A 26,806-nucleotide genomic window follows, 5' to 3' on the forward strand; every position below is an offset into this window, starting at 1 on the left:
CTCTGCTTTAAACATTACAAGAGTTGAATGTAGATGATGACCTTTATTCCTGTGTAGCGCCAAAGTCCAGGTGTGTCATGAGCACAACATGTGTTTGCTTCACTTGTTCACTAGCTCAAACACACAGTATCATTTTTCGTTGGTTTGCTCCTAGAAACCTCTCAGAATCATGGGAACTCAGCTGTCAAACATTTTCAGTGATTCAATCACAAATGATTCATAAGCTTGGCTTACAATAAGGCAACACATCTGTATTTCCTTATCATTTATTTTTGGGTGTCAAGAGCAAAAATGTCAATCTCAGTTCTGTGCAGTGAGTCATGGCTTCACAATTAATTTTTTTTAAATGTAAACCTCAGACTCCCATTTGATAAAGGGTTTTGTCTAAAGGAACTCCATGTGTCTGTCTCTGAGTAAAGATTGATGAGATTAGCTCTGACTAGTATAGTCATTATGCATCCAATAATAACAAAAATCATAAAAACAAGTTACAAAATGGTTTACAAAAAGACATAAAACCAGAACATTCTAACAATGTATGGGTCTTTTTCTCACTATCTGTAGTTATACATCTGGTGCTGTGATTCACAAACGTTGTCATGTTTTTAAGACTCTTAAATATCCATATGTCCAAGAAATTTTCACACAAAAAAATCAACTGTAAACTCTAATTTGACAGTTTCGTCCTTCAGTAAAACCTGTAAGTCCTCTGAATCTCTTTAATTGGTTATTTTGTTAATTTAGGAATATTACCTAACCTATCACCTTCACGAATCACCTATGAGGGCTCAAGCTCAACTTTTAAACTTTATCAACCCTTCTCTTTGATAGGCCAGAGCCAATCTCCCGTTACGTCACTGCTGTCCTTATTGGGCATGTGGAGCGGCTAATCAGTCAGAACAAAGCCGGGCTGCTGCTGCTGCTGCTGCGGTTAAAGTAGCCTACCGACGTCGCTCCTAAGAACCTGTATTAGCTTTTACACTTAAACTGCACCATGACCAAGAAAACGACTCCTCTCCTCTTTAAGGCGCTGCTGGAGCTGGCTGAAGCCCATTCTTCTAAAGTTGTGCGAGGAAACACTAAAAGAGCGAATGTCAGGTGAGTGTTAATGGCACTTTCCCTCAGAGGTGCATCCAGGTAGGCGCAGCAATGTGTAGTTCAACTGAGTTCGTTTAGATTAAATTTGATCAGTCCCACGGTTATTTAAATGTGGCTATTGGTGTAAAATGGATGTTCCTTAAGATTTCCGGAGATCTTTTATTATGAATGGATTGCATATTCAATTTTCAGTATTTTAGAGGTGTGTGAGCGAAGCAGCACTTACCCGTCACGGGACTTTGTCTTCTCTCCCTCTTGTGGTACTTGTTTTATTAAATAAACTGCCAGCAGGTTTCCTCAGTGAGAAATAATGTGGTGTGAACGTCAGTATCATCATCATCAGCAGCAGGGAAATATTAATCCAGTTAGTTTGAGTTCATTCAACAATTTACAGCATAAACGCTGTGAGTAAACTCCGTTATTCTGAAGATCACCCAGACTAAATGCACACGAAAATGCAAATTGATCCATCAGATGGCACGGGACCCCTCACTGAGTAAACCTGGGATGTCCTTTGTATATTTTTCCCACAAATTTTTTATTTATATATATATATATATATATATATATATATATATATATATATATATATATATATATATATATATATATATATATATATATATATATATATATATATATATATATATATATATATATATATATATATATATATATATATATATATATATATATATATATAATATATAATATTTCCTTCCCTCAGACACTTGGGCTCCTGTGGGGCCCTGGCAGCGAGAAGGGCCAGCCTGCCTCTCTCCTCCGCCATCCCCATCAGCACACCCAGCCGCAGCTTCATCAACCTGGTTGCTCCCATCAGCACCCGCAGGATGGAGTACACTGAGTGCCGGACATTAGGGTGAGGGGCCTGATATAATATTGAGTATCTTGAAATGGCTTATTGAAAAATGTAAACCTCAAACACCTGACCTAAACTTCATACATGAAGAGGTTAGGAATAGAGCTGAAACAATTAGTCAATGAATCGATTAGTTGACAATCAGAAAATTAATCTGCAACTATTTGATGAAAAAATGGTTTGGAGTTACATTTCAAGCAAAGATGTCACCTTGGGCATTTTTCACCATTTTCTGACAATGTATATGACAAAATGATTAATCAAGAAAATAATCTGCAGATAAATCCATACTGAAAATACTTGCTAGGAAAAAAGTACTGAAAATACAACTTAATAAAAAATTAAACTAGTACAGTAGTACACTTAAAACTGAGCATTAAATGATAAACAACTTCAAGAATCACAAATCTGTACTAAAATGGCGATATCCTCTCATTGGATGTGCCTCTGTCTTCATGTGACTGTGTGCTCAGGTATACTCCAGAGCAGATGTACAATGTAGTGGCAAGCGTGGACCAGTACCAGCACTTTGTCCCCTGGTGCAAGAAGTCTCGGGTCATGAAGGGACGAAATGGTGACGTCCGGGCAGACCTTGAAATAGGTTTCCCCCCCATCGTGGAGCGCTACACCTCTGAGGTCACCATCATCCCAAACCACCAAGTCAGGGTAAGTTCTTTTCCTGGTAGCTCCAGAAAACAACCATTACTAAAACCTACTTAGTTTCTCAGACGAGGCATTAAAGCCCTCTTGTACTTGTTGAAAAACCTCCATTTAAGTATTTCAGTTTTAATAAAACAACTCAAATTTAAATAGTTTTTTCTGGTCCAAAGTCTTGCAACACAAACAAGTGTTGTCGGCAACTGTTTTGACTTATGTTTAATACTTCACACTGCAAATTACTGCAGTCAAAGACGAGGCTTAGGTGGAGCTGGGGCGGGACGAGCAAGTGGATGAGTCGTAAGATCACCACCAAGACACACATTCGAAATTTCTATTCATGTTTAAGAGCAAATGTCTTGACTGTGTTTCAAGAGAGAAGTTGAAGCATTTCCTTACTGACATCAGTACAGTGGAAGTTTTTTCTTAGAACCAGCATGAGCAGGTATTAGAGGAACTGCAGTTTTCTTTCACATCATCACACAGCTGTAGTGACTTCCTGTTGGCTCCCCACACAACATCCTATTTCACGTCAAAAATATCCTGTTTGTATAGACATACTGTACCATGAGTATTAAGGTTCTTTTTATGGCTTAGCGTAACGCTCTTTGTACTTTTTTTTTTTTTTTTTTTTTTTTTTTTACTTTAGTCATTATTTGTGCATCACGCACAATATTGTAGACTGTCAATTTGCACCAGCAGACGACTTGATTCTCAGTTCTGTGCTCCTCCCAGATAATAAAGATTACAACAGATTTGTCTGGGCTTTGACCCAGAATATGCTCATTGCCTTCAGTCAATGATAAATAAAGGGTCATTTCTTTTGAAACAGGCCGTGTGTACTGATGGATCCCTCTTCAGCCATCTTGAAACAATATGGAGGTTTGCCCCTGGAACCAAAGACCAACCAGCCTCCTGCAAAGTGGATTTCTATGTAAGTGTATAAAATCAGATGAATATCTGACCCTGAGAGCCAAGAGGAAATAAAGTTTTTTGCAGCATCCACAGTAATTTGACATATGGAGAGATGGGAAAATCTAGATTTCTGCAATGAAAATAGAATTATGTAAACAATGAAAGGAATAAAACAGCAGTGACAGTGAATCCATGAAATTAACAAACTCACTGATCGCAAAATAATAATTTGCCCATGGGACTTGAGAGGCCAGACTGAATGCTTTAGGAGAGTCTTTGTTCCTGTACCATAGTGAATGGATTACTGACTGAATGGAACTGTTGAGTAAAATCTCATTATGCTCTAAATTTAGTCTTGAGTAGGGTGCTGGTGTCCCTGGAGGCCTGAAATAGCTGTCAGGGCAGGGAGCAGGAGCTTCTGACAGGAGTTTCACCTTAATGTTGGCTCAGATTACCTCAGGGTCAGGCAGGAAGTGGATGGAACATCTTAAATAAGGGAGACTGATTATCAATAAACATTTAAAGGAAATAAAGTCTGACAAAATTAACCAAAGGACTGACAGAGATGTGAGTCTATATTCAGATTCTTGCAAGAAATCAATGAAACTCACAGTCAAATGAACAGAGTTTCACAAACAGTTAGCTAAGATGTTTGTCCCCCCTCCTGTGTCTTTTGTAGGTGTCATTTGAATTCAAGTCTCTTCTGCACTCTCAGCTGGCCAGCGTGTTCTTTGAAGAAGTGGTTAAGCAGATGGTCAGTGCCTTTGAGTCACGGGCAGCAACACTTTACAGGAACCAGCAGAAGGCGCCATTAAGGAGGTGGTCGATATAAGGCGACCCCTTTGACCTCCCGTCCATCCACATCGAATGGGACCTTTTAACCAAACCCTGGACTACCTACTATCAACACTTGTTTTACACAGGAGACTGGATCTTCTTTTTGCACTCACTCATATATTATACTTGAGTTGACATGCACATGGAATATACTTAAAACTATACTATACAACTATTTATCTATGAAACACAAGCTAATTTATTTGCTTTCTTGTACATATGTATTTATTTTAGGGATAGGAATTAATGCATGGTTTCAAAATGTTGAACACAAATGTTTTCTATGGAAAATTGTGGGATTATGTACAAAAAAGTGACTCCCGCTCAGTGCTGAAACATCTAAAAGGGTTACAAGCTTTTTTTTATACAGCATTGTTTGGCGATGGAATTAAAAAGCTTTTATTTTGGTAAACCTATGTCAAAGTTATTTATAGCATATATTTTTTCATAAGTACTGTTTAATTTTTGATTTAATTTTTTTGATTTTACATTCCAAACAACTGATGACTATTTTAACAGCACACAGTACAAACTGAAAAATAAAATATCAGTTGGTTTTGCTACAATCATTGCCAGAAATTTGTCCCTGGTTTGCTTTTGGTTTGAATCAAACTAGATGTGCATGAGTCAGTCCTGGTGGTGTTGATGCAGAAATGATATGAGGCAAATTCTAGATAACAGACCATGTAATTCATAATATAAACTATGCAATAAACACAAGGAGCAAAGTCCTAGCAAATCATTGGAGCCCAAAACATCTTTGTTTTCATCTTCCATTCACTCTCCACCCATTCTTCTTCCATCCATTATCCTCAGTGTAACAGAGATACCACTTAAGCTTGCTGAATGATTTCTCAAATACAGCATACTTGTCTTAAGCAGACAGTCAGCAGTCATACACTAATGGCATGCAAGTGATCCAGCAAAATGAATCAAATAAATTCATCGTGAAAGTTTGCAACACTATTGTACTCAAATGAGGAAAAAAAGTGTCAAAAACAAAACATTTCTGTGTATTGAGTTTAATTAGATAAATCATTACTATATTGACAATTTGCCATATATTTACATGAATAACTGTCAAATATACAGTAGTATATGAGCACATGAGCAATCATCAAACAAATGAAAACAAGTAACACCAATACACTATTTAAGTAATACAAGCCACATAAGAAAACCAAATAAACTGAAGATAAACATAAATTCAAAATTACGTAACATCAACATATAATATAATATAAATGGTGGAAAAGGGAATCATAATAATTTGACCTCACTTAACCTCCTTTATAAAAGACAATCATTTATCATTGTTGTCTGTCTCAAAAATTTCAGAATCCCTACAGTGACTGCCTATTATTTTCACCTTAGTTTTTTAGATTTAAGATCTTTTTGATCATCTATAAAGTATGGCAAGGCTTGTATTGTAACTGTATGTGGCTGTAGATCTTTTAGGTCCCTGTTAACCAGAGTGCAGTCTGACATTTATGAGGCAGAGCTAACAAAATGCAGAATGCCCTGTTTGAACAAGTTTGTTAAATCAATATCATCTTTTAAATCTGATCACATCTCAATGGACTTTATTTCTGCAAAGGTTTACAACTTCAGACCTGTAAAGCACTTTGTAAACTTTGCCTTACAGTAAAATGCTGTATATTAACACAATGTATTATTATCATTAATCACTTGTTGGACTTGTGTGTGTTTTCCCAACTCTCTCAACCGAGACTCAATAAAGACGACAGGTTCTTTAAGTGGGTGTTTCCTGAAACTGGTATTTCTTGTTTTGCGCAATGTCCGATGGATTATAAAAGGGAGCAGGCTTGACAGAGAAAGAGTGCATAGAAGCAGAGATTTCAAAACCACAAGGATGAAGAAGATTGCAGTCTTGATTTTATCGTTCAGCTGCTATCTATGTGAAGTGCAAGTTAATGAAAACAATGACAAAGTCCGTCAGTGCTCAGGATCAACCAGCTGCTGTGACATCTACTCCCTCACTTCTATCAGTCAAAACCTGGGAGCAGTGGGAGAGAAAGTCACAAACATGGCGGAAAAAATAACACTCCTGGAGGCTAAGTTGCAAAACACTGAAAAAGAAGTCCTGGAGCTACGGAGCCTGACTGGAGGTAACATAGAGCAAATGTTTTCATGGGATATAATAATGGGATAATAATGTTTCCCTTCATGAATTCTTACCTCTGATGTGTTTGTGGTAATTTGATGCTCTCAGGCACACCTCAGGTGGCCTTTTCTGCAGCTCTCAGGGAATCTGGCTCTGGAAACACTGGACCTTTTACCACTGCTACCCCATTACAGTATAAGAGGGTCTTCTCCAACACTGGCAATAGCTACAATCCTTCAACAGGTAGTGTATGCTAGAGAGAGAGAGAGAGAGAGAGAGAGAGAGAGAGAGAGAGAGAGAGAGAGAGAGAGAGAGAGAGAGAGACAAATAAGAACTCATGAAATTTAAACCATTCTCCTTATTTTGGCAGGCATTTTCACAGCAGTGGTCAAAGGAATGTACTTCTTTCGATTCTCCATGTTCAACAACCTCAATCCTGTTCCCAACTCTGTCGTGAGTCTCATGAAGAACGGTCAACGGCTGACATCTGTCTGGGACACCTCAGGGTCTGATGGCAATGACATGGGCAGCAACGCTGTGGTCATCCCCCTCGAGGTGGGAGACAATGTGTATGTGGAGCTTCTGGAAAACAGGATGGTCTATGATGATGGCATGAACTACAACACCTTCAGTGGTTTTTTGCTCTTCACTATATGATTCAAAGTACATGATTTCAGGTCTGAATGTGTCTTCATGCTTTTACAGTAAAAGGAATATACACTTTATTCATACTGTGTTGTGTTTAGCTGAACAAGCAGCAAATTAGGAAAATGTAAATACAATTTGAGACATTTTATTAATAACATCTGGGTAACAAAATAAATACGAAACTTTCTCTGCACAGTGCCTGTTTTGTTCTATTTTCATCTCATAATGTCATGATTTAATCATTTTCTTGTACAGTTACAATGTGACTAACAGTGTGGTTATTTGGACTGAAGGTAAACATGCACATAAGAATGGTTTGAAAAAACACAATAGAAAATAAAATAATAATATAAAAATACTGGTGCCTGTGAGGTTTTGTATATATGCATGATTATTTTGCATGCATACACAGAATCTACCCTTGAACAATAATTTGGCTGAGTAGAAGGTGAGTGAAGGCTTGTCAGCTTTCCAGAGGGTAATTAGCTTAAATGAAACATCTGTAATAAGAAAATAAAAATTGCCATCTATGTCATCTACAACATCTACATCTTCCCCTTGCACATGTCGTGTTGTGCCTTAAGGATTCACTGCGACAGACTTGTAGAGCATGACTTCCCACCGTTTTTATTGGTAGTTTTATCCTTTATTATATCTACGGCCAATGATGGCCACTGACAACACATGTACCTTTCAAAATAAGAGCACAGTGCAATATTAACTGAATCTAATTTGTGGATCATGCCAGCAGCTGTGCTGATGTGAACCCGTGAACTAGTCTATGAACCATATAGTCACTCAGCAGTTTCATGTTGCAGACGTTTTGTACTGAAAATTGCACTGATATTCCGTGATTTGTGATGTATACACATGGCATTACCCTTAGACAGACTTTCTTTAATTCATCCTTTGGATAAAACCATAATACATCAATGGGTCAATCTCGGAACCCATCGACTATCGTCTGACAACGATTATCTACATATCTGTTTATAGAGATTATTCATGGATAAAACAGAACTAACCTAGCACCGACGTTGGTTTTATTTCGCCCCGGTGCTGCAATGATGAGCAAAATAGGTAAATTAGGTAACTTGTCCTGTAATTCAAACTGTTGAGATTATTTTATTTTAAATGTTTGTTATCCACAGATTTGACGAAATACGTGATAAACTTTTAAAAACATGTATGATACAATGTATGACAGCTTGATTTCATACAGGCAGTGTAGTGAACAACCGACTAAGCCGTTAAGGGTCCTCGTCCGCTTTCGCGCTTGCGTAGTTGGCTACAGCTGCAATTGGACTACATATGACCGTCTTCCATGGTAGCAACCTTTATTCATCCATGGTAGCAACTTTTAGAACTTAATTTTTAATGGAAGTCGGCCAAGTGAACGCCTCAAAACATCATGGTCAAAGTAAGTGATTATAAACCACGTTAGTGTGCCATCAGAGCTGGAGTTCTCGATGTTAAACTCGTATTTCCATGCGCTACTATGGTTTCATGTGGTTAACGTTAGCTGTTTTCATGCATATTATGTGGACAAAATAGCTAACTAATAGCTAAAAAGTCTGTCAAAGGCAAAATTCAAAGCCATAAGTTATAATGTCTCAGAGTTCATCAAAATGTACAGTCGTTTTTTAATCAGTTTATACTGATAACAGTATGTATGTCTGCAAGGGAAATGTCATTTTCAGAAATCAAGAACAACAAACAAGGTTCCCAATGTTCAATGATTTACCTTGAAAATTGTTTTGCATCCTAAAATACTTTGAAATTGAAAAGCACAAAAAACGTGAAACACAGTTGATGTATTTTATAATTTATTTAATCTATTTTTTTATACTGTCCCTGCGTTATTTTATAATTCTAGAAATGCTATGTATGTGCAGAACTATGTCTGTCACTCCCCTGTTCAGCTTATTCCAATAAAGTTGTTTGAAAAAATGTCTTAAAATTGTAATACAACAAGCTATATTTTTTACAGATCCACCCATCAATTGTTCAGGTGGGGGGCCGGTTCGAAATACAGTCCCCAAATCTCAGCAAGACATTGTTTCACTGCCTTCTGTGTCCCAAATTCAAGCCAACTAGCAGCAGGAAGATCCAGAGACACATGGATGCCCATATCAAGACTGCATTGCATGTTCAAGGTAACTTGATTGCCATAGGTGTAGAACTCGCACATCATTTACTTAGTGTTTACATAGTGATGTTGCAGATTTTTTAATCTTTCCTACCATTCGAAACTCCTCTGTTTCCTTGCAGACAACATCATTTGCAGATGCAACCAGCAGTGCAGACCAGTGGGTCATTATCACTGCCCCTACTGTGAAAAAACAATTATACGGAAGGAATGTATGGAAACTCATGTTTTTGGATGCCAAAATAAACCTCCCCCACCGCTGACATTGGCACCACCCTTATTTCCATTAGCATCATCACAGCTGTGCATTCCTGCTTCCCAGGAGATTACAAGACTCCCATGTCCTCCTACGATTTCAGCAGAACCCCCTTCTCCATCTGCGACATCAGCATTACCTGACTTAGAGCCTCATTCAACCCCCCTGGATCTGCTGGAGGAGCCCATGGAGTCTAATGCATCAGCAGTAGATCAAGACCATTGTTACACGCTTCCACTCCCAGTTTCTCTCCACTCCCCTATAGCTTCACCAGTATCCGATGATATTCCCTCAGCTTCACAACCAGAGGCCTCTAGCACAGATGCCTGTTCACCTGAGGCGTCAGTCGAGGCTGCTGCAGCGTCTTACGACACAGTGAAACTGCCATCTTACGGTGTCAGAAGTTTAAAGTTGGTGTGGTGCCCTCACTGCTCGCTTCGTCTTTACAAGAAAAACCTGGGTGCCCATATACAGAGGAAGCATGCAGGGCTAAAGGATATTACTGCTGCTTCACATCTAAAAAATGTATGTGTTGATGAAACACGGGGAATATTTGCTGTCCAAAAAGTTTCTCATGGGTTCTCTGTGCCGATACATGTACAACGTAAAACATGGGGAAATCATCATCAGATAAGGTGTGGGTTGGAGGAATGTCATAAGTATCAGTCGCTTGCAAAGCAGAGTGGGCTAATTTACAGTCTGTGTGAGCACATTCGATCACTGGATTACTGCAGCAAGATTGCGCACGAGGAGTTTCTTAAACCAGGGGTTCTTGAAGAGTTGGTGTCTCTGCATATTGTCGAAGAATCTATGATGGCAACCTGCAAATTGAGGCAAAAAGCAGCGGAGAAAGACCACATGCCTTTTTCTGTGTTGGTGGATTTGGGAGGTTCCACACATCAACTTTGTCTCTCTGTTCATGAGGCCAAAATACGCACTTTCTCCTGCTTTGGCAGAGTTATAGTCACTTTTAACTTGAAAAAACACACCTGGCATTGCCCCTGTACAAACCCTCATAAATCATGTCCACATAAGAGCATCGGTAAATGGCACATATTCCAAACCAGGAAAGATCTCCTGCCTGCAGCAACTCAAGAGACATCTCACTCTTATATTCATCCTGCTACCACTGAGCTGGAGAGAAGTGTGAGATACACTTTTGCAGAGAAGAAAATACCAGCAATGCTTCCTGGAGACGCCACAGCTCCAAGAGCTCTGACAGATTATCCTGTATGTTTGATTCCTACTGAAGAAACATGCAAGCTCTGTCTAGGCCATCCCAGACTAGAAGATGGTTTTCTCATTACAGACAAAGCTGCAATAGTAGGCATGAGCGGTGTAAATCACAGTAAGTAAAGCGCATCATTGACTGACCACATACTTTCTGATTTGATGTCCTAATTTTATCCTTCTACACATTGCAGACATCTCGACCTATAATAAAAGATGCCCCCAATGCCACATGGACTACCGGTACCAGGAGTGGCGAGATGGTCTCCACAACTTCAATGACCGTGTCATTCTGACTCTAGAGCTTTGCCTCTATATGCGGCATGGCTTACAGGTATGTATATTGCAATGCAAGGGCTCCAGGAATTAACATATTTTTTTTAATACGTAAGGAATACAAAATAACTATTAAAGGAACTAAACAATTGTGAAGGTACTTATTTATCAAACTGCATTTATATTTTTTATACTTGCATACACACTTATAAAGTATATGCTGGTCTTAATTGTAAAACAAATCTACGTAATCGTTGTGATTTCTTTTTTTACAGAGTCATGTGTCAGTGTCCAGAATGATCAGTTGTTTGGAGAGTTTTCGGGGCCAAAAATTTCCTGCGGTTAACATCATTTTCCGAGCATATTGTCACTTTGAGGCACTAAACAACACAGAGTACAGTTACTCCTGTGTAATTTGTGGCTTTTTCCCTGCTGTTGTCACCATGGACCTCCACAGAAGCAGAGGAGCCAAACTGGAGGGTAAGTTACGGGCAACTGAGAGGAAAAAAGTTAAAATCTGTTAAAATTGTATTCATATTGACGATGGTTTATGTATGTATCCAATTTGTCTGTGGCTGTAGTGAGTGAGCTAAAAACACCCCCTGAAGACTTTGATGGACAACACAACATAGAGGACTTCTGGGACTCTGTACATCTGGAAATGATTAGTCAAGGCTTTTTTCCCAGTAAGTAGAGAACATATTAATTTATAGTTAGGTAGCAAATAGTTAACTCCAGTGTATGTTGGTATACATTTTTGTTGTTTTTCACTTTTATTATTTTGCACTGATAATGATGAGTATGACTTTGTTCCTAATGTTTTTTTTAGGCTCCTCAACAAATCCATTTGTGGTTCATCCATGTTATGAACACTGGGCTCCTTGGATTGGGAAGGAAACCCGCAAATCTGATAGTGTCCTCAACACCGAATTCAAAAAGATTCCAACATCTGAGACAGAGGGAGAACTGAGCAGTGTAACTGCAGACCGCCTTTGTGACGAGTTGCTCAAACAAAATGTAGGTTATTTATTTATTTGATTAGGCCTTATTTATTCGGCCTAAGCTTTCCCTATTTCTCCAAAACTACAAAAAACTCATATTTTATTCTTTATTTTATGATATTGAACAATACACAGAATTATTCGCACAATGAACTACTTACCGTCATGCCCATAGGGCACAGAAAGGGGGGGGGGACTTTTTGTAAAATACTTTTCCATTTTGTTTTGGTGCTCAACTGTGCACAAATCTGTTTAAGAATATGCTTCTTTTTTTTTAAATCAGGGAAGAGTTGAGCTATACTGACAGTAAGACTCTGAGCATGCCCTCTCCCTGTAAATGCCTTGTGTCCTTTTTAAGAGATGTTACAACAAATGCATTACTAAAATTAACAATTGATTCTTGATGTATCCCAGGAAGCAACTCTCCAACATCTGTGCAAAAGTTGCGGTGTTGAAGCGAGTGGATCTCGTGCAGATTTGATCTTCCGGCTGAGGGAGAAACTGAAGAATCAGCAGACCTATGTCAATGTGTATCAGTCTATTTGGGGTGCCTCTGGTAAGTTAAAAGTGACCATGAAAAACATGAGTAAAAGTTAAAGTAATATTTACAAGATTTTATTTTTCCTCTACCTCTAATCAACCTCTAAATCCACTTTTGTACTTACACTTATTTAGCTTTTATATTTATATCCACTTTGTACTTAATTTATTTTAGCTGTATTTTAGTGTATTATATTTTGATTTGCTTAGTACTTCTATTCTTGTGTGCATTGACGTGATAGTGAGCAGCTGTAACAAAAGAGTTTCTCCTTGGGGATCAATAAAGTATTTCTGATTCTGATTCTGATACAGGTGGATGGTCTGTAGTTGCATGCCCACATGGCATTGTTTACAGTCTAAAATTCAACCTGCTGACAGAAAGTCCAAGAGATTTCGCCGACCTTCTTTTGTCATGGAAACATTTCCCAAATGTCTGCCTGTATGACTCTGCACATGGTTTGGCAACACACACAAATTCACGAGTTGCTGACAATCCCCCATTTCATCCACATGAAGGAAAACCAGCTGCCCCCACAAAGGAGAACTTGGCTAAAGCTGTTTGTCGAAAACTGAAAGTGCCCCTGCCATGGCTCAGAGAAAAATTAGAGAATTCAGAAGAAAATGGACATCCAATAACTGGGACAAGCCACCATTATGCACTTCATGACAAACTCCATCAGAGTAACACAAAAGACCCACATGATGCGTTGCGAAGGGTTGATCTTGTACCTGAACTCCAGGATTATGTAAAAAGTAAGGCAGTGAAACATCTTTTTGCTGACATGAGAAAAAACAGTTATTTTCTCAACAGCATGGCACCCTCCACACACATGTTCCTGATGAGAAACCTGATCGAATACAGGAACGCATTTTGTAACACACAACTTATGGAAATCCAGTTAAAGTGAGATCAGCAACACTGTTATGTATGACATAGGCCGAAATACCATGGGTTACTGTCATTTTGCTAGTTATTAGATAGAAACTGCATACTGATGCCAAGGATAAGACTAACTATATTCTTGCTTACAGCTGGGTACTGTAGTTTTTAGCAAACATACTCAGGCAGGATAGTAGTGTAGAAAAAACAGAGTGCATTTGTTGGGGACTATTTTCAGATGCTGATTTGGTACACTAATGATCCGAATGAGCAAGACAATTTATGTGGGACTGACTCAAATAATCCACAGTGGCTGTGTTCATGGTAATGAAGGAACATTACATCCTTCTAACATACTTGTTAGAAGGATCAATTCATTGTTGGTTTTAGACTTTTCTAGTCTTTGGCTGATAATAAGAATATAGAATATCACCAGTCTTATGCTTTAATGACACTGGTCTCCTCATTGTAACAACAGTTCTCATATTTTTTTTATAGTTTTTAATGCTGTGGTTTGATTTTTGATATTCCACTAAAAGTATTGTGAAAATATAATAACATGAAGCATGTATACTAGGTATACATACTGTACAGTATGATGGTACACGTGTATCTTTTCATACCATTAGAAGATAGCACATTCCTAAGTTAACTGTTAGCACTTACAGTGCTATGTTAAAATTTGCACACCCCTTAATTTATGGCACATTTTCTTCTACTACAACGAAGTACTTGAATATTGTGAGGTCTATACACTGTTTTTCTGTTTCACAAGAAACTATTGTTCAAATGCGTAATATATTTATTGAGAATTGTTTTTACTGAGAAGTATTTTTTGAAAATGTCTGCTGCTCACGTCTTTTTCAGGTCGAAAATAATGTGAGTCAAATAGCATAATTTCAGGACTGTTTGCTTTTCAAAAGGGATATTTCAATTTATTCATATTGCTAGCTGAGAGGTTTGGAAAGGAATTTTATGATGATTCACCCATGAGTCAAAATAAAGAAATAGTTCATGGTTTCAGCAGAAACAGCACGTTGAAGACAGTGAAAAACCATATTACAGTTTCATGAAGAAATATCAACCTTTATCTATGCTTGTAGCTTTTCTAACAATATTCATCTGTTCATACATTTTGTACAATAATACATGTATTATATATTTCCAGCCACAGTCCAGGATGTACAGTTTGGTCCCCATTTGTATTAAAACAAGAATGTACAATGCAACTGTTGCAACTGCAAGGCACTCAAGAACACCACGCTTATACATTTTATCTCTGTGTATATGTAGATATAATTAATCTACTCTTGAACAATGAGTTTGGCTGAGCAAAATGTCTCCCCATGATCATTTATGGCTCTACAGGTATAAATGTTGGTGTCCTCTGGTCCAACTTTGGTTAGGACCAGGGTACAGCGGCCATCTTCCTCGTACTCTATCTGCATTGTGGCTGACTCCACCACAGGCTCTTGACCACACAGCCACACCACCTCTGGGTCAGGGTATCCTGCCAAGATAGATGGGAGATGGGAGGGGTGAGGATGGGCAAAAGGTTGCAACACATTGTTTTTAAGTCCTTTGGGGGAAATTCAAGTCAAGTCGCAAGGCTTTAAGGCCTGAATGCTGACTATTAAAATGACATCTGAACATATTTCTTTCAGAGCAATAGGTCTGCTTTCACATTTTAAGTCAAGTTCAGGGAGTCAAGCAAGTCAAGTCTCAAGTCCTCATTTGTGACTGTAGTCTGTAGTCCAAGTCTCAAGTCACTGCTCTGCACCAAAGAACCCAAAAATGTCTCAAAGAGGAACACAGGTACTGCTTGAGCTCTTCAGTGAAGGCCTCAAGATAAGAAGTTGTGAGTACCTGTGAGGTGACATGAGAGACGAGCACTGGATCCCTGAGCTACTGTCTGGTCCTCCAGGCTCTGGGTGAACTGGGGTGGCCCCTGCATCTTGAGCTCCAGAGACTGCAGAGCGTGCTCTGCTTCCGGGCTCAGGGGTGAGTCTGGGATAGAGAGGGGGAGGAAGTAGATGAAAGAGTGGGGAAACCTCAGGACTGCCCTTCAGTAAGGTTAAACCAGGAAACTAAAATGGTCCTGATAAGATAAAAATAATTAGGACAATAAAAGGATAATAAAAGAATGTAAGTGTCTAACCTTCTCCAGGGCTGTTAGGAGATCCAGAGCCATCACCTTTAGACAGCAGAGCCATTCTCTTCAGGGCTAACATGGCCTTTCCTGCTTTCTGTGTAACAAAAAATGTCAAAAATTTGGAGCAGAAAATAAAACCAACACCTCACACGAAAACATCAAAGTACTGTGATGAGGTGTCACCTTCCACTTCTGCCTGGCTAGAAACCTCTTCATCTTATCCTTGGACAGCTTCTTGGTGGTGACGAGATCTGCAGAGTCAAATGCTGCCATCCAAGGGTGGGTAAGTGCCTCTTCACAGGACATCCTTCGCCTAGGAAACAGTGTTAAAGTTAGTTAAGTGAAGATCAGATGGTATCTGGAGGCTGTGCTATAGCTGTATGTTTATGAAATCACCTGGTGTCCTTGTTGAGCAAGGAGCTGATGAAATTTTTGGCCTCGTCTGTAATCTCATCAAAGCTCTCCTCATTAAACTCCCACTGGGCAGCTGTGACCAAGGCCAGGGTCTCTGCATCACTGTTACCCTGGAATGGAGACTCACCACTCAGTCTGAAGCCCAGAGGAAGAGAGACAGAAGTCATCATATTGATGGTTTCAACCTATGTCCACTAGGTGGCACTAAAAGTCAGTGAAACATTCAAACAACAGGCAGTCAATCCATCATGACCATCACCACCAGCGCACATGGGAGAAGTTTGCCCTCCAGCACAGTCCTATTAGTCTATTGTGTTCTAGGTGGTAAAGTGAATTAGCTCAGTTCGATACATGGCCTCAACTGACTCAATCCTAATTTCACAGTCACTGTGTCAGAAAATCTGCTCTCACCAATAAGATGGAAAAAATACGCTGCATGTGCATGACACAAAAAATTGTTTAAAGGAATGTTCTATATGTTGGGAAATACCCTAATTCGCTTCATTGCTAAGAGTTAGATGAGAAGTTACCACTCTCATGTCTGTACGGTAAATATGAAGCCTCCACCAGCCGGTTAGCTTAGCTTAGCACAAAGACTGGAAACAGGGGGAAACAGTTAGCCTGGCTCTGTCTGAAGGTGACAAAATCCACCTACCAGCACCTCTTAAGCTCACTTCCCCCTGTTTCCAGTCTTTGTGCTAAGCTAAGTGGCTGTAGCTTCATATTTATTGTACAGACAGGAGAGTGGTATTTTCATCTAACTCTTCAAGAAAGCGAATAAGCGTGTCTCCCGAAATGTCAGACTTTTCCTTTAATGTAGAAAGGGCTATGGGAGTGATAGTGTGACTCACAATATGTAGCAGATGACCCCAATGCTCCACATGTCAGTGGCCAAATGCACAGGCTCATAGTTGATCACTTCAGGTGCCACAAACTCTGGAGTCCCATGCATCACCTTCAGAGGTGTGTTGTCATCTGTTAAACATAAATCACATAATTTGATATTGAAACATACACTAGAATAACAAGAAAATATTGAGAGAGTTTCATTTCACATACCAAGCCTGCTGGCGAATCCGAAGTCAATGATCTTTATGGAGGTGCCAGTGGTGTCAACACACACAATGTTTTCAGGTTTGAGGTCCAGATGGACAATGTTCTGCTGATGCATGTAGGCAATCCCCTCCAGGATCTGCTGCATGTAGCGCACACTGGCAGGCTCTGTGTGCTGAAAGCTGTCATCCACAATACGTTCAAACAGTTCCCCGCCTGCGATACTGCAGACAAAAAAACCACAGGGACAGCAAATGGTTATTATATCTCTTTGTATACAATCAGAATTTGCAGGTGCTATAAGAATTCAGCCACGTTGGGCTTTCATGATGATACTCACAACTCCATGACCATGACCATCTCAGGCCTGTGATCGTATGCCGCGAGGCAATGAACCAGTTTGGGGTGGTGGAGGTAGTTCATCAACTCTATCTCTTTACGGGCAGCCTCCCTCTCCTTAGCACGTCGGCCTTTGTAGAACTTCCCAGCACACACACGTCCTGTCTCTTTGTGGGTTAGCTTGAACACCAGGCCGAATTTTCCCCTAATGAAGAGACAGGTTTAGTCATTTTTATCTCTGGACCTTAAGAAAGGAATATAAATGTGTCATCATAGATCTTGAAAAATGTGGTAGTGTGAGCCCATCACAAATAGAGACTTACAATAAAACCAACTAAACAATCTTTCATCTGACATCTGTGATTCTAGTATGCCTTCATCTGTCAATCAAAGAGAAAGAGCACCGTACATCTCTTAACTGCAACCACTGGTGTTCTCAAACCTGCATTGGTGTACATCTGTTGTTTACTAGAGTAGGACTGTGTCTCTACATGTATGTATTTGAATCCTCCTTCTGTTGCACTTGGCTGGACTTCCCCTCTTCCAGACAACCCACACTAATAAAAGGTAATAATTTCCCTTGAAATGTCAAGCTTTCTTGTTCATCTTAATTTCTAAAGAAAGTGCTTTCTGACGCAACTTGTAAAACCTGTTCGGAAAATTCATTTTTTTCCTGCCAGATACTCACATTCCCAGTTTCTCCTGCAAATTGTAATGATCTGTGACTTTGTGGGAAGAGTCAATAGTGACGCAGGTATACACTTGAGGGGCCTCCTCTTCTTGTGGTCTGTCTAAATGCACACACAAAGACACAATAGCTGTAATATAACCCTCATTATGTTTATTTGATATATTCTCAAATGTGGTATCAATAGCCCATATCACCTCACCTTTCTGCTCCATCCTAACCACTGGTGACACTGGTCCTGGCTCACTTACTCCCACTGTGTTGTAGGCCCTCACTCTGAAAGAGTATTCCTGTTGAGGCTGCAGCCCAGAGCACACTCTGTATGAGGTACTCTTACACTGGGCAGTGAGCTCGCTCCAGTCCCCAGGCTCAACACGTCCTTGGTTCTTTACCTCGACCACGTAACCCAGGACTGCACTGCCACCGTCGTAGCAGGGGCCCGACCAGGACAGTACAAGGCTGGTGGCAGAGATGAGGGAGATCACAGGACAGGAGGCAGGAGGCTGTGGCCTCTCTGGTGGGATGATGATGAAGAAAGTGCTCAGGTAACTGCAAACTTACTTCACATGGTCCTGACACTGCCAAGTGTGTGTTGTCTTACCTATGACGGAAAGGGTGAGCGTGTGTTGTGCTGAGTTCTTGCGGTCCTTCACTACAACAGTGTAGTGACCCGTGTGCTGTGGTTTAGCCTCTGCTATAACCAATGTACTGCTCAGATGAGTATTTTCTGCCCACAGCTCTGGACCATCCACTATCTGCAGATATAAAGTGTGTATGAAAAAGAGAGAGAGAGGGAGATCAATACTGACAAACAGTGGAGAGATGGGATGGCAGAAAGTGGATATTTTGTAAACCAGCCTTAAAATTACAACACCTGTTGTTTGTTTCTGATCCAACAAGACACGACAGGAGGACTGCCAGTGAAAAAACACGTCACTTGGGCAGTTTGTCCCACCTTCACCTTGACATGTTGTGGAGGGTTTTCAAAATGTAATACTGGACCTGCAAAGACAAAACAAAGTGAGTGTTTTGACTCCTGCTCATTGTAGTGTTATTGGTCGGGTTAACATCACACTGGAAGGAAACTATCAGTGTGGTGTGTGAGCGTGAGATAAAGACAGAGAGACCGAGAAAATGTCTGGTAGGGGGATGGGATTACATGATCTGTGGTTTGTGCTGTACTGTAAGACTGGAAGTGTATTACTTCCCCCGAGACCCTTATTATTGTAGCATACAGCAGACCAAGTGTCTCAAGTGGAAACAAATGTAAAACACAGATGACCTACCCCACACAAGTGCAACCAGTCCTTGTGTAATCAAGCGTGTTAAACAATGTTAAAAAAGTTCACCTGTTCTTTGAAGGCACTTGTGTATCCCGGTTACATAATATGTTTCACACTATTTACTTAGACAAATGTCCTTAAAGGAAGCAAACACACATTTAAATAATGTTACCATGAATTTACATTAGGCTAGACAATTCCATATATGAGCTGGAGTCAATATAATCACTCACACTGTCAGTATTCAAACACTGTGGCATCAGGATGATGAATTTGACTACAGACAATCTGATAAAATTATGTTTAAATGGCTTTAATATCTACAGTTTACCTAACAGGCAGTCTGATGCTAAATTATTGACTCTCCCTGTCTAGCCATTAGTTATATCTAATTCATAAAACTGTAAAAAGGCAGTATGACATATCCTGTGCACTCATAATAGGCATTCAGACCTTATTATGTGAGCTTTTCATGCTTTTATTGTTGCAGCCTACTTCCTAAGGCAAAGTTCCCCAGTATAAAGGGAACACAATAGCTTAGAGCCCGACAACATTATAGCAAGAACAAAGGCTAAAAAAGAAGGTGTAGCTCCAAGGCAAACCACAACAGCATCAGAAGCAACTCACACACACAAATAATCTCTAATGGACAATTTACATTAACATGAACCAGCCAGATCACGAATCAGACATTATAGCAGTGAACAATGAGAAATGAAAGGGTGAGTAGATGATGGAAAGATGCATTTCTTGGTCATTTGATAGAGATAGTGAATGAGGAGAAAAAATTATACGTGTGTTCCTCACCTGTCTCTGAGTTGGATCTCTTCTTTGGGATGACTTCTGCAGAGATGAAGCGCAGGTAGGTTTTAATAGGGAAGGATAGAGGTGTGGCTCAGCTCTTCTGTTCTAAGGCTATCAGTTTATAGACTCAGCAAGTTTGACTGTACTGTGCACTGTCCACTTCCCTACATGGTGTTCACTCGGGACTAAGAACCTTTAGTGGGTGTATAAAAAAGTTACATTGTTGCGGAAGTCCTGCATAATTCCTGATTGGTATACATGTCCTGACAACCAATCACACAAGGACTGGAAATGGTGTGTTTCCTAGCCATTTAAAAATATAACATGGATATCCGGAAGAGGTTAAAACAATGGTGAAGAGGCTGAGATATTTTCCTGGTGCATCAAAACATGTAAGGAAGGAAACGGCACTGTATGTGTCGTTATGAGCAATACATTTACCCCCTAAAATTGTCAGAGATGATTAAATCCTTTGTACCTATGTGTAAAATGAATCATTCTGATTACCTCTTGGAGTTGAGATTGGGCTAAGCTTATCAGAGCCTGTAGGGGAGGTACAAATAGATCCTTTGAACTTCTGTAGCTCGTCTTTGGGAGACTGTGGTGACCTTCCATTCTCCATAATGCTCTTGGATGCAGAAGTGGGGATATTTGAGACACGATTCTGCACATCACAGATAGTTTCAAAGTCTGGATTGGTTGTCATTAAGAGGAAAAGGAGAAGAGACAGCAGAACATCAGAAATTAAACTCAAACAGAATAAATATTCTATTGAATGACCCTGCATTACAACTTGCAAGAGGCCTCCAGTGTGTCCCAGTGTCACCCTCACCTCTGACGAACATAGCAGCACAGCAGGATGTCTTCCCTGCACTGTTTTCTACCAAGCAGGTATAGGCACCTGCATCTTCCGGCAAGCACTCCCTCACCACAAAACTCACCTCCCTGCCATTGAAAGAAGGAGTCCCAAAACGGGCCACTTCACCTGCCCATAGGAGCAAACACACACACTAGAAACACTCTCACCCACTAGTGTAATGACAAGGATGTGAGTTCTTGCTGCTTTTGTTTATTTAATGTATAAAAAAACTGGAATTCAGACACTATGTTGATTTTCAATGACCGTATCGGGGCCTTAGGGTACTGTGGGTCAGCATTCAATCCCAAGCCATCAAGATACGACAGTGTAAATTTTCCCTGCTCACCATTGTGCAACCACGACACTTTGATTGGCTGACTTCCGGTGACAACCCCCCGCAGTGTGATGTCACATCCTTCGTCCACGCAGCAGTCTTCCAGGGTCTCTATGAAGACTGGTGGATCCAAATGTTTACGAGAAGAGAGGTTAAGAGAGCCTGGATATGGAGGAGAGAGGTGGAAAGAGGTGAGGAGGCAGATACAGCATATAAGAGCAACAGATGCACATCAAGGGTTCATAGTGAAAGTGTTATCAGTGACCTTTCCTGATTCTAAAGAGGACACAAAACTACATGAACTGCATCTATTAAGTTCCTATTTTTACAAAAATCTAGGGTTCTCATTTTAGCCTCCCGCTTCATTTTGGACTTCGGTATATATTTATAATTTATTTATAATATATAATAGATTTATAATGACCTCAAACGTTATAATATTGTGTGTTTTACATGAATTCACACACTAAACCATTGTATTATCACACCAATACTCTATGGCCTTGTCTCACATGAAGTAGCACCTGCTAGAGGTGCTACAGAATATGTTCCATCCTCTCATTTACCATAACAGTTCACACTATTTCATCTTTTTTTTTTGTTCTTCCGTTTCTCTCTTATTAAAAGTCACGTGAATTCAGGTCACCACTGGCCAGAATACCACAGCACCGACATCAACCCTCTGCCTTATAATATGTACTGTATATAAAATACATAGTTCATTCTAACTGGACTGTGTTTTTTTCTTTGTTTGTGGTTGGTTTGTGGGTTTTTTTTTACACGGAAGCTTTTGTTTACAGGTCAGTGATGTCAGTCATAACTCATATGAACTAAAGGTTTACAGGTTGCTCTAAAAACCTTCTACTGCTGTTGAAAACTTTCAGAACACTTTCTCTGTGGTCAAGTTGACTTAAGTCTGTTTTTATCAGTTCCTGATATTTTGAAAATGTGAAAGATACTGTACATAGATGTCATCTGACAGACAGATGTGTGTGATAATGTCTGCCTGATGAGTTTACACTGAAATTATTTAATTAAGCAGATATACTTCACATGTAGACAGATACATCATATTTAACTAACCAGAAGATTAAACCTAACTGTGTTCAGTTTTCAAATGAACCCTTACAGGTTCACAGCAAAAGCCACAAGTTTATATTAGAAGCCTACAAACTGAAAAAGATGAGAGATAAAGTAAGTGTGCTGTCAAGGTTTGAGAGCCTAAGACATTTGATGTTCAGTGTGGGCTGAGATGGTAGTGAAAGATACAAGAAAAACTCACAATGGCTACTTGGACATTCAAATTCAGGAAAAACATAACACTGGATATTAACTTTAAAGCAACAAATTTAGAGTGTGTGATCTCAGTTTCTATGGAAAGAAATCTAAGTTAAAGCAAATTTGTTTTTGCAGTGCACCAAACTGTTATCAGGAAGCATCACCATGTTCAGACTTGATTCAAACGTTGACATTGATAACATGAAAAATGCCACCAGTTGAGCTCTTTCCAACACAAACACACACTCCGTCTCTCATGCAGTCCATACCTGTGTCAGTACATTTGTCTGAAGTCCTGGTGTCAATAGCTCCTGGCCCAATCGCTGGTGCAGACGATGCACGGGGCGGCTTGATGTGCATCCTGAAGGTTGACACATAACGCTGTTTGCTGCCATCACCATTCATTTCTGTTTAAGGACACCCTGGTCTCTGACAGGAACAACAACAAAAAATTTACATAGTCATCTCCCAAACTGACTATCACACTTCCTCTCTTTCTTCACTGCTGTGAGGGCCTCTGCAGCTTGATCTGCCTCTCTCTTTTGTAAAACCAACACTCTGTCTCTCTTTCTCACTCCCTGCTAAGCCAGTGCAGCTAGCTGCCCTCAGTCCCTCCCCTGATCTACACTAACTCCACCTACATCACAAATCTTTCTGTTTTACTTTGGCCTTCTCGGGCAGGGCAAGCATCTTCTTATCTCTCTAAAGTCACTCCAATGCCAGATCCCCCACCCACTAGTCAAACCCCTGTCTTTAGTATCATGGCTAATAGACACACACTACACATAAACAAGGAAAGACAGAAGGGGGGGACTTATCTACCCACCCAGCCAAAGGTCGTATTGTGTGCTGTTTGTTGAATGCACTGCCGTTTATTGATTTCCCTGTTTGCCCTCTCACTTCAATCAATGCTGCAACTGAACTTTGTGACGCCAGTGACGCCGACATTGCAAAGGTTCATTTCACTCCTGTGGATTGTAAAGCTGTGATTGTGAACAACAGGCTCGTAAATTTTATGTGGCTTTAAGTCTGAGTGCCGGCCCTGGTACAGTATATCCCAGCACACACAAGGTGGCCATTTCCAGGGTAACAGTGTCACTTCAACAGATCCACCTGCTGCTATGGTAACCAGAGTTGTCTCAAGAGGGGCCTGCTGTTGTTCTCATGATGAACATATGTTGTTGAGGTGGTCAACCCAATGGATTGGACAATCTGCATTGTTAATTATGGGACGCAATCATAAGGGAACAAATGTGTAACAATTATCAGACTGTTGTGATCAACCTCAATGAACACAACAGAAGCCCACTGAGGTGATTATAACATCTCTGTCCACTTCACTCCCATGCCAGCTTCCTAAATTCCACATCAGTGATCACACAGGACAGCACTGTGAGGGGCTTGTTTTAGTTTCTGTGGGGGAAGAATTCCCAAATCAAACATTTACTTAAGTGCTGCACACACAGACCACTGTAAGGGTGCTTTTATGGTGTAGATTTTAATATACAATTGCATACATTTGTGAAATTCATCATTGTTCTTAAATAGCAGAAGCTGTAAAGCATATTTCAGTACAGTAAGTGCTGCTGTGAAAGTAGCCCAGCCCAGTCTCTGCTAAATATCATATTCTCTCTTTTTTCATACATCATTGTTCTGAGTGAAACCACTGGAGTTCACTAGAACTTCACAGTTAAAAAGAAAAACGATCATGTACATTATTCAACAGATTACCAAGCTCGTATAAAATGGCAGATAAAACAGTTTACCTTTTTCTTTCTCAAGTTGCATTTGCTGGACATCCTCCTTGCCGTTTTTGGGTTACCACGTAGCCACAGGCTCCAACTTGCAAAGGTAGTTGACTGATGAGTTCACAAGTTAATCTGTCAAAGAATCATGGTACCTTACACCACATGTTCTTAGGAACCTGCTACAGCACACATTGGATGACACCGTGTGAGTTATTCAATTAAGAGCTCCAATCTGATTGTAAAGGAGTTGGGCCCTACAGGTGAAGCTAATAATTGTTGTGATATTAAGAGAGAGTGTCACAGTACAAAAACAATTCACCATTTTATATATGTTGCACATTATGATAGACACAGTATCTAATAAGGTCTGACTCAAAGCTTTAAATAAGATGTGACAGCTTTAAATAAGATTTGACAGCTTCCTGGGAAAAAGAAAACACGCTGAGAAAGTTATCAGAGACTCTGAAGCTGCAGAGCTGCTCATTAAGAGGAAACAGAGTGATAAAGCCTCATTTCTGCCACAGAGCCTTGGCCTGTGGGAGCATAATTAATGTCATTTAGGCACAGGGCCACTTATTACACATAATAGAGTGTAGAGCAAGCAGGGGCATAGCACAAAATTCTGGACCCTGTACATAGGCATTCTCTATGCCCCCATCCACTGCTATGAGGGCCCTGCATACTCAGTCGCCCCCCCCCCCACGCCCCTGAGGGCAGGAGTGAGGCATGTTGACTGAGACTAACTCATTAATCTACCTCCACCCTCAACATGCTGCAACTTTTACCAGTTGATGTTATGCCTGAGGGTATTTTGGTCTGCTCTCTGTCCTGATGACTGCTGTGATAAAACTAAAAGGTCCCTATCTTTCCAGAACTATCCACCAAGACTCCGCAGTCTAAATCAAGGGGATAGATGTAGACTGGAGATAAGTCCCAGAAAAGTGAAGAAAGGCTACAGTCTGTCGATAGGAATCTTTGTAGTGCTTCAAAAGTGAAACTGATACAATGTGAGTGAACATAAAACCTGAAAATTTGTTGAAAAAAGCTAAAGGTAAATGATAATTAATTTTCCTATGAAAGACAGAATGAAAAACATGACAACATCAGACTATGATAGGAAAAATACTGAATACTGAAACTGCAACAATGTATATCACATATTGCTACAGTACAGTAGGAAGTGAGATATAATGGTGCGGCCTAACCATTATTTCTGATTGGTGTCAGCGTGTTTCTTGACATCTGTTTGAGGGAGTTGTTGCAGACACAAAACTGCTGCCATTAAGCTTATTAAAAGATAGTAAAGCTGCAGACACGTTTTTGAATATAAAATGGTGGAAAATGTATTGAACTAATGAAAATAATGTATCAAATAGTAAATAACTAATTATATATACTAATAGACAAAGTATCACAATTGCAATAGGTAGCAAGCAGCAGAAAAGTCATTAACAAAAAATTATTCCTATCATATCATTATCTTCTGGTGATGTAATAAAGCTGTGCTGTTTCTTTGTCCATCATATATGATGACTGCAGTTCATACAGTAAATGAACTGCTCATTTTTATGCTTATATCTGTTTTTTGCAACATCATCCTCTAATACTAATGGTGAACAAAAGGCACAGAAATAAGTCAATTAACAAATACATGATGAAATAATGCTAATATATATGACATTGTCAATAGTAAATGTCTCCATATCAAAATACTTTAGGGTGTCATAACAAATCATTTGTCTATAATATGACATATCTTAACGTACATGAACAACATACAAATGCATTTACATGAACAGGTTTGCAGGAGTGAACTGCAGTGCCCTCTGGACATGTCTACCACAAGTGATGCTAATGTACTGCGACAATCAGGTTGTGTCAGCTTGGGTTTTCCAGCAAAGAGCAGGGAGTAATATTTGTTCAACCATTTAGTTGAAAAAGCAGCCAAATTGTCAAACAAGGAATCATAATGTCCACTTGACAATAATGATCTCAAACTGCATGTTCAGCTAATTACACCTCTGCAGTTGGCAGTAGTTAGTCCTTTACACCATCACTAAGAAAGAAGACACTGGCTCCATCTAGAGGCCAACTATGTGCCTGCAAGCAGTATATTGTGTCTTAGTGTCTCAGCTTTTTGTATGCTCCCAGATTTGTATTACTGTGTTAACGCTAATCATCTTACTAAGGTATAGTAAGTATACTTTCCATCCTGTTATTGCAGAAATATTCCTGTAATTCTTTAGTTCTGCATTTTTAAAGTGTTATGAAAAAACAACTAAATTCATTCATTCCAATAATCTCTCTTTACTTTTAACATATTATCCCATCTGTGCCATCTTTTTGGCTTGAATAGTAATAT

At 39.7% G+C, this 26,806-nt stretch overlaps 4 protein-coding genes across 8 annotated transcripts; 3 read left to right on the plus strand and 1 right to left on the minus strand.

Moving 5' to 3' along the window:
• The first annotated feature begins 877 nt into the window (after positions 1-877).
• Positions 878-4,799, plus strand: si:ch73-141c7.1 (coenzyme Q-binding protein COQ10 homolog, mitochondrial). The gene is made up of 5 exons (XM_044180146.1): positions 878-1,098; positions 1,826-1,978; positions 2,452-2,644; positions 3,468-3,569; positions 4,230-4,799. The coding sequence occupies exons 1-5, from the start codon at positions 995-997 to the stop codon at positions 4,380-4,382; spliced, it is 705 nt and encodes a 234-aa protein (XP_044036081.1). The 5' UTR covers positions 878-994; the 3' UTR covers positions 4,383-4,799.
• A 1,408-nt stretch (positions 4,800-6,207) lies between these two features.
• LOC122868337 (complement C1q-like protein 2) lies at positions 6,208-7,518 on the plus strand. The gene is made up of 3 exons (XM_044180147.1): positions 6,208-6,516; positions 6,621-6,755; positions 6,883-7,518. The coding sequence occupies exons 1-3, from the start codon at positions 6,261-6,263 to the stop codon at positions 7,167-7,169; spliced, it is 678 nt and encodes a 225-aa protein (XP_044036082.1). The 5' UTR covers positions 6,208-6,260; the 3' UTR covers positions 7,170-7,518.
• A 906-nt stretch (positions 7,519-8,424) lies between these two features.
• On the plus strand, positions 8,425-14,659 carry LOC122868333 (HMG domain-containing protein 3). 2 transcript variants are annotated; one of them, XM_044180140.1, is made up of 9 exons: positions 8,425-8,580; positions 9,151-9,316; positions 9,432-10,913; positions 10,990-11,129; positions 11,347-11,551; positions 11,653-11,757; positions 11,901-12,088; positions 12,487-12,628; positions 12,925-14,659. In XM_044180140.1, the coding sequence occupies exons 1-9, from the start codon at positions 8,572-8,574 to the stop codon at positions 13,518-13,520; spliced, it is 3,033 nt and encodes a 1,010-aa protein (XP_044036075.1). In that variant the 5' UTR covers positions 8,425-8,571; the 3' UTR covers positions 13,521-14,659. The 2 variants fall into 2 exon arrangements, with proteins under 2 accessions (XP_044036075.1, XP_044036076.1); XM_044180141.1 differs by having other exon boundaries at positions 9,432-11,129; positions 12,925-14,309.
• On the minus strand, positions 13,977-23,396 carry mylk5 (myosin, light chain kinase 5). Of its 4 annotated transcripts, none has more exons than XM_044180143.1 (17): positions 22,978-23,396; positions 21,431-21,580; positions 21,058-21,210; positions 20,733-20,915; positions 20,229-20,264; positions 19,013-19,140; positions 18,740-18,893; positions 18,341-18,652; positions 18,139-18,241; positions 17,452-17,655; positions 17,118-17,335; positions 16,910-17,033; positions 16,041-16,193; positions 15,828-15,957; positions 15,651-15,738; positions 15,359-15,499; positions 13,977-15,002 (listed from the first exon to the last, which is right to left on the minus strand). In XM_044180143.1, the coding sequence occupies exons 1-17, from the start codon at positions 23,099-23,101 to the stop codon at positions 14,797-14,799; spliced, it is 2,607 nt and encodes an 868-aa protein (XP_044036078.1). In that variant the 5' UTR covers positions 23,102-23,396; the 3' UTR covers positions 13,977-14,796. The 4 variants fall into 4 exon arrangements, with proteins under 4 accessions (XP_044036078.1, XP_044036077.1, XP_044036079.1 ...); XM_044180142.1 differs by having other exon boundaries at positions 22,966-23,394; XM_044180144.1 differs by lacking the exon at positions 21,058-21,210 and having other exon boundaries at positions 22,966-23,391.
• Positions 23,397-26,806: the final 3,410 nt, after the last annotated feature.

The sequence above is a fragment of the Siniperca chuatsi genome, linkage group LG21 (assembly GCF_020085105.1).
Source record: "Siniperca chuatsi isolate FFG_IHB_CAS linkage group LG21, ASM2008510v1, whole genome shotgun sequence".
In the NCBI taxonomy this organism is placed as follows: domain Eukaryota; kingdom Metazoa; phylum Chordata; class Actinopteri; order Centrarchiformes; family Sinipercidae; genus Siniperca; species Siniperca chuatsi.

Bases quoted from the DNA above. Each gene is read 5' to 3' on its own strand.
- LOC122868333 (XM_044180140.1), top strand. The intron at 9,317-9,431 runs GTAACTTGATTG...GTTTCCTTGCAG, and splicing joins GACTGCATTGCATGTTCAAG to ACAACATCATTTGCAGATGC. The intron at 11,552-11,652 runs GTAAGTTACGGG...CTGTGGCTGTAG, and splicing joins CAGAGGAGCCAAACTGGAGG to TGAGTGAGCTAAAAACACCC.
- LOC122868337 (XM_044180147.1), top strand. From the start codon at position 6,261: ATGAAGAAGATTGCAGTCTTGATTTTATCGTTCAGCTGCTATCTATGT. The intron at 6,517-6,620 runs GTAACATAGAGC...TGATGCTCTCAG, and splicing joins GCTACGGAGCCTGACTGGAG to GCACACCTCAGGTGGCCTTT. The intron at 6,756-6,882 runs GTAGTGTATGCT...TTATTTTGGCAG, and splicing joins TAGCTACAATCCTTCAACAG to GCATTTTCACAGCAGTGGTC.
- mylk5 (XM_044180142.1), bottom strand. From the start codon at position 23,101: ATGAATGGTGATGGCAGCAAACAGCGTTATGTGTCAACCTTCAGGATG. The intron at 19,141-20,228 runs GTGAGGAACACA...TTGTCTTTGCAG, and splicing joins GAGATCCAACTCAGAGACAG to GTCCAGTATTACATTTTGAA. The intron at 17,656-18,138 runs GTGAGTATCTGG...TCTCTTCATTAG, and splicing joins TTGCAGGAGAAACTGGGAAT to GGGAAAATTCGGCCTGGTGT.
- si:ch73-141c7.1 (XM_044180146.1), top strand. From the start codon at position 995: ATGACCAAGAAAACGACTCCTCTCCTCTTTAAGGCGCTGCTGGAGCTG. The intron at 1,099-1,825 runs GTGAGTGTTAAT...TCCTTCCCTCAG, and splicing joins ACTAAAAGAGCGAATGTCAG to ACACTTGGGCTCCTGTGGGG. The intron at 2,645-3,467 runs GTAAGTTCTTTT...CTTTTGAAACAG, and splicing joins TCCCAAACCACCAAGTCAGG to GCCGTGTGTACTGATGGATC.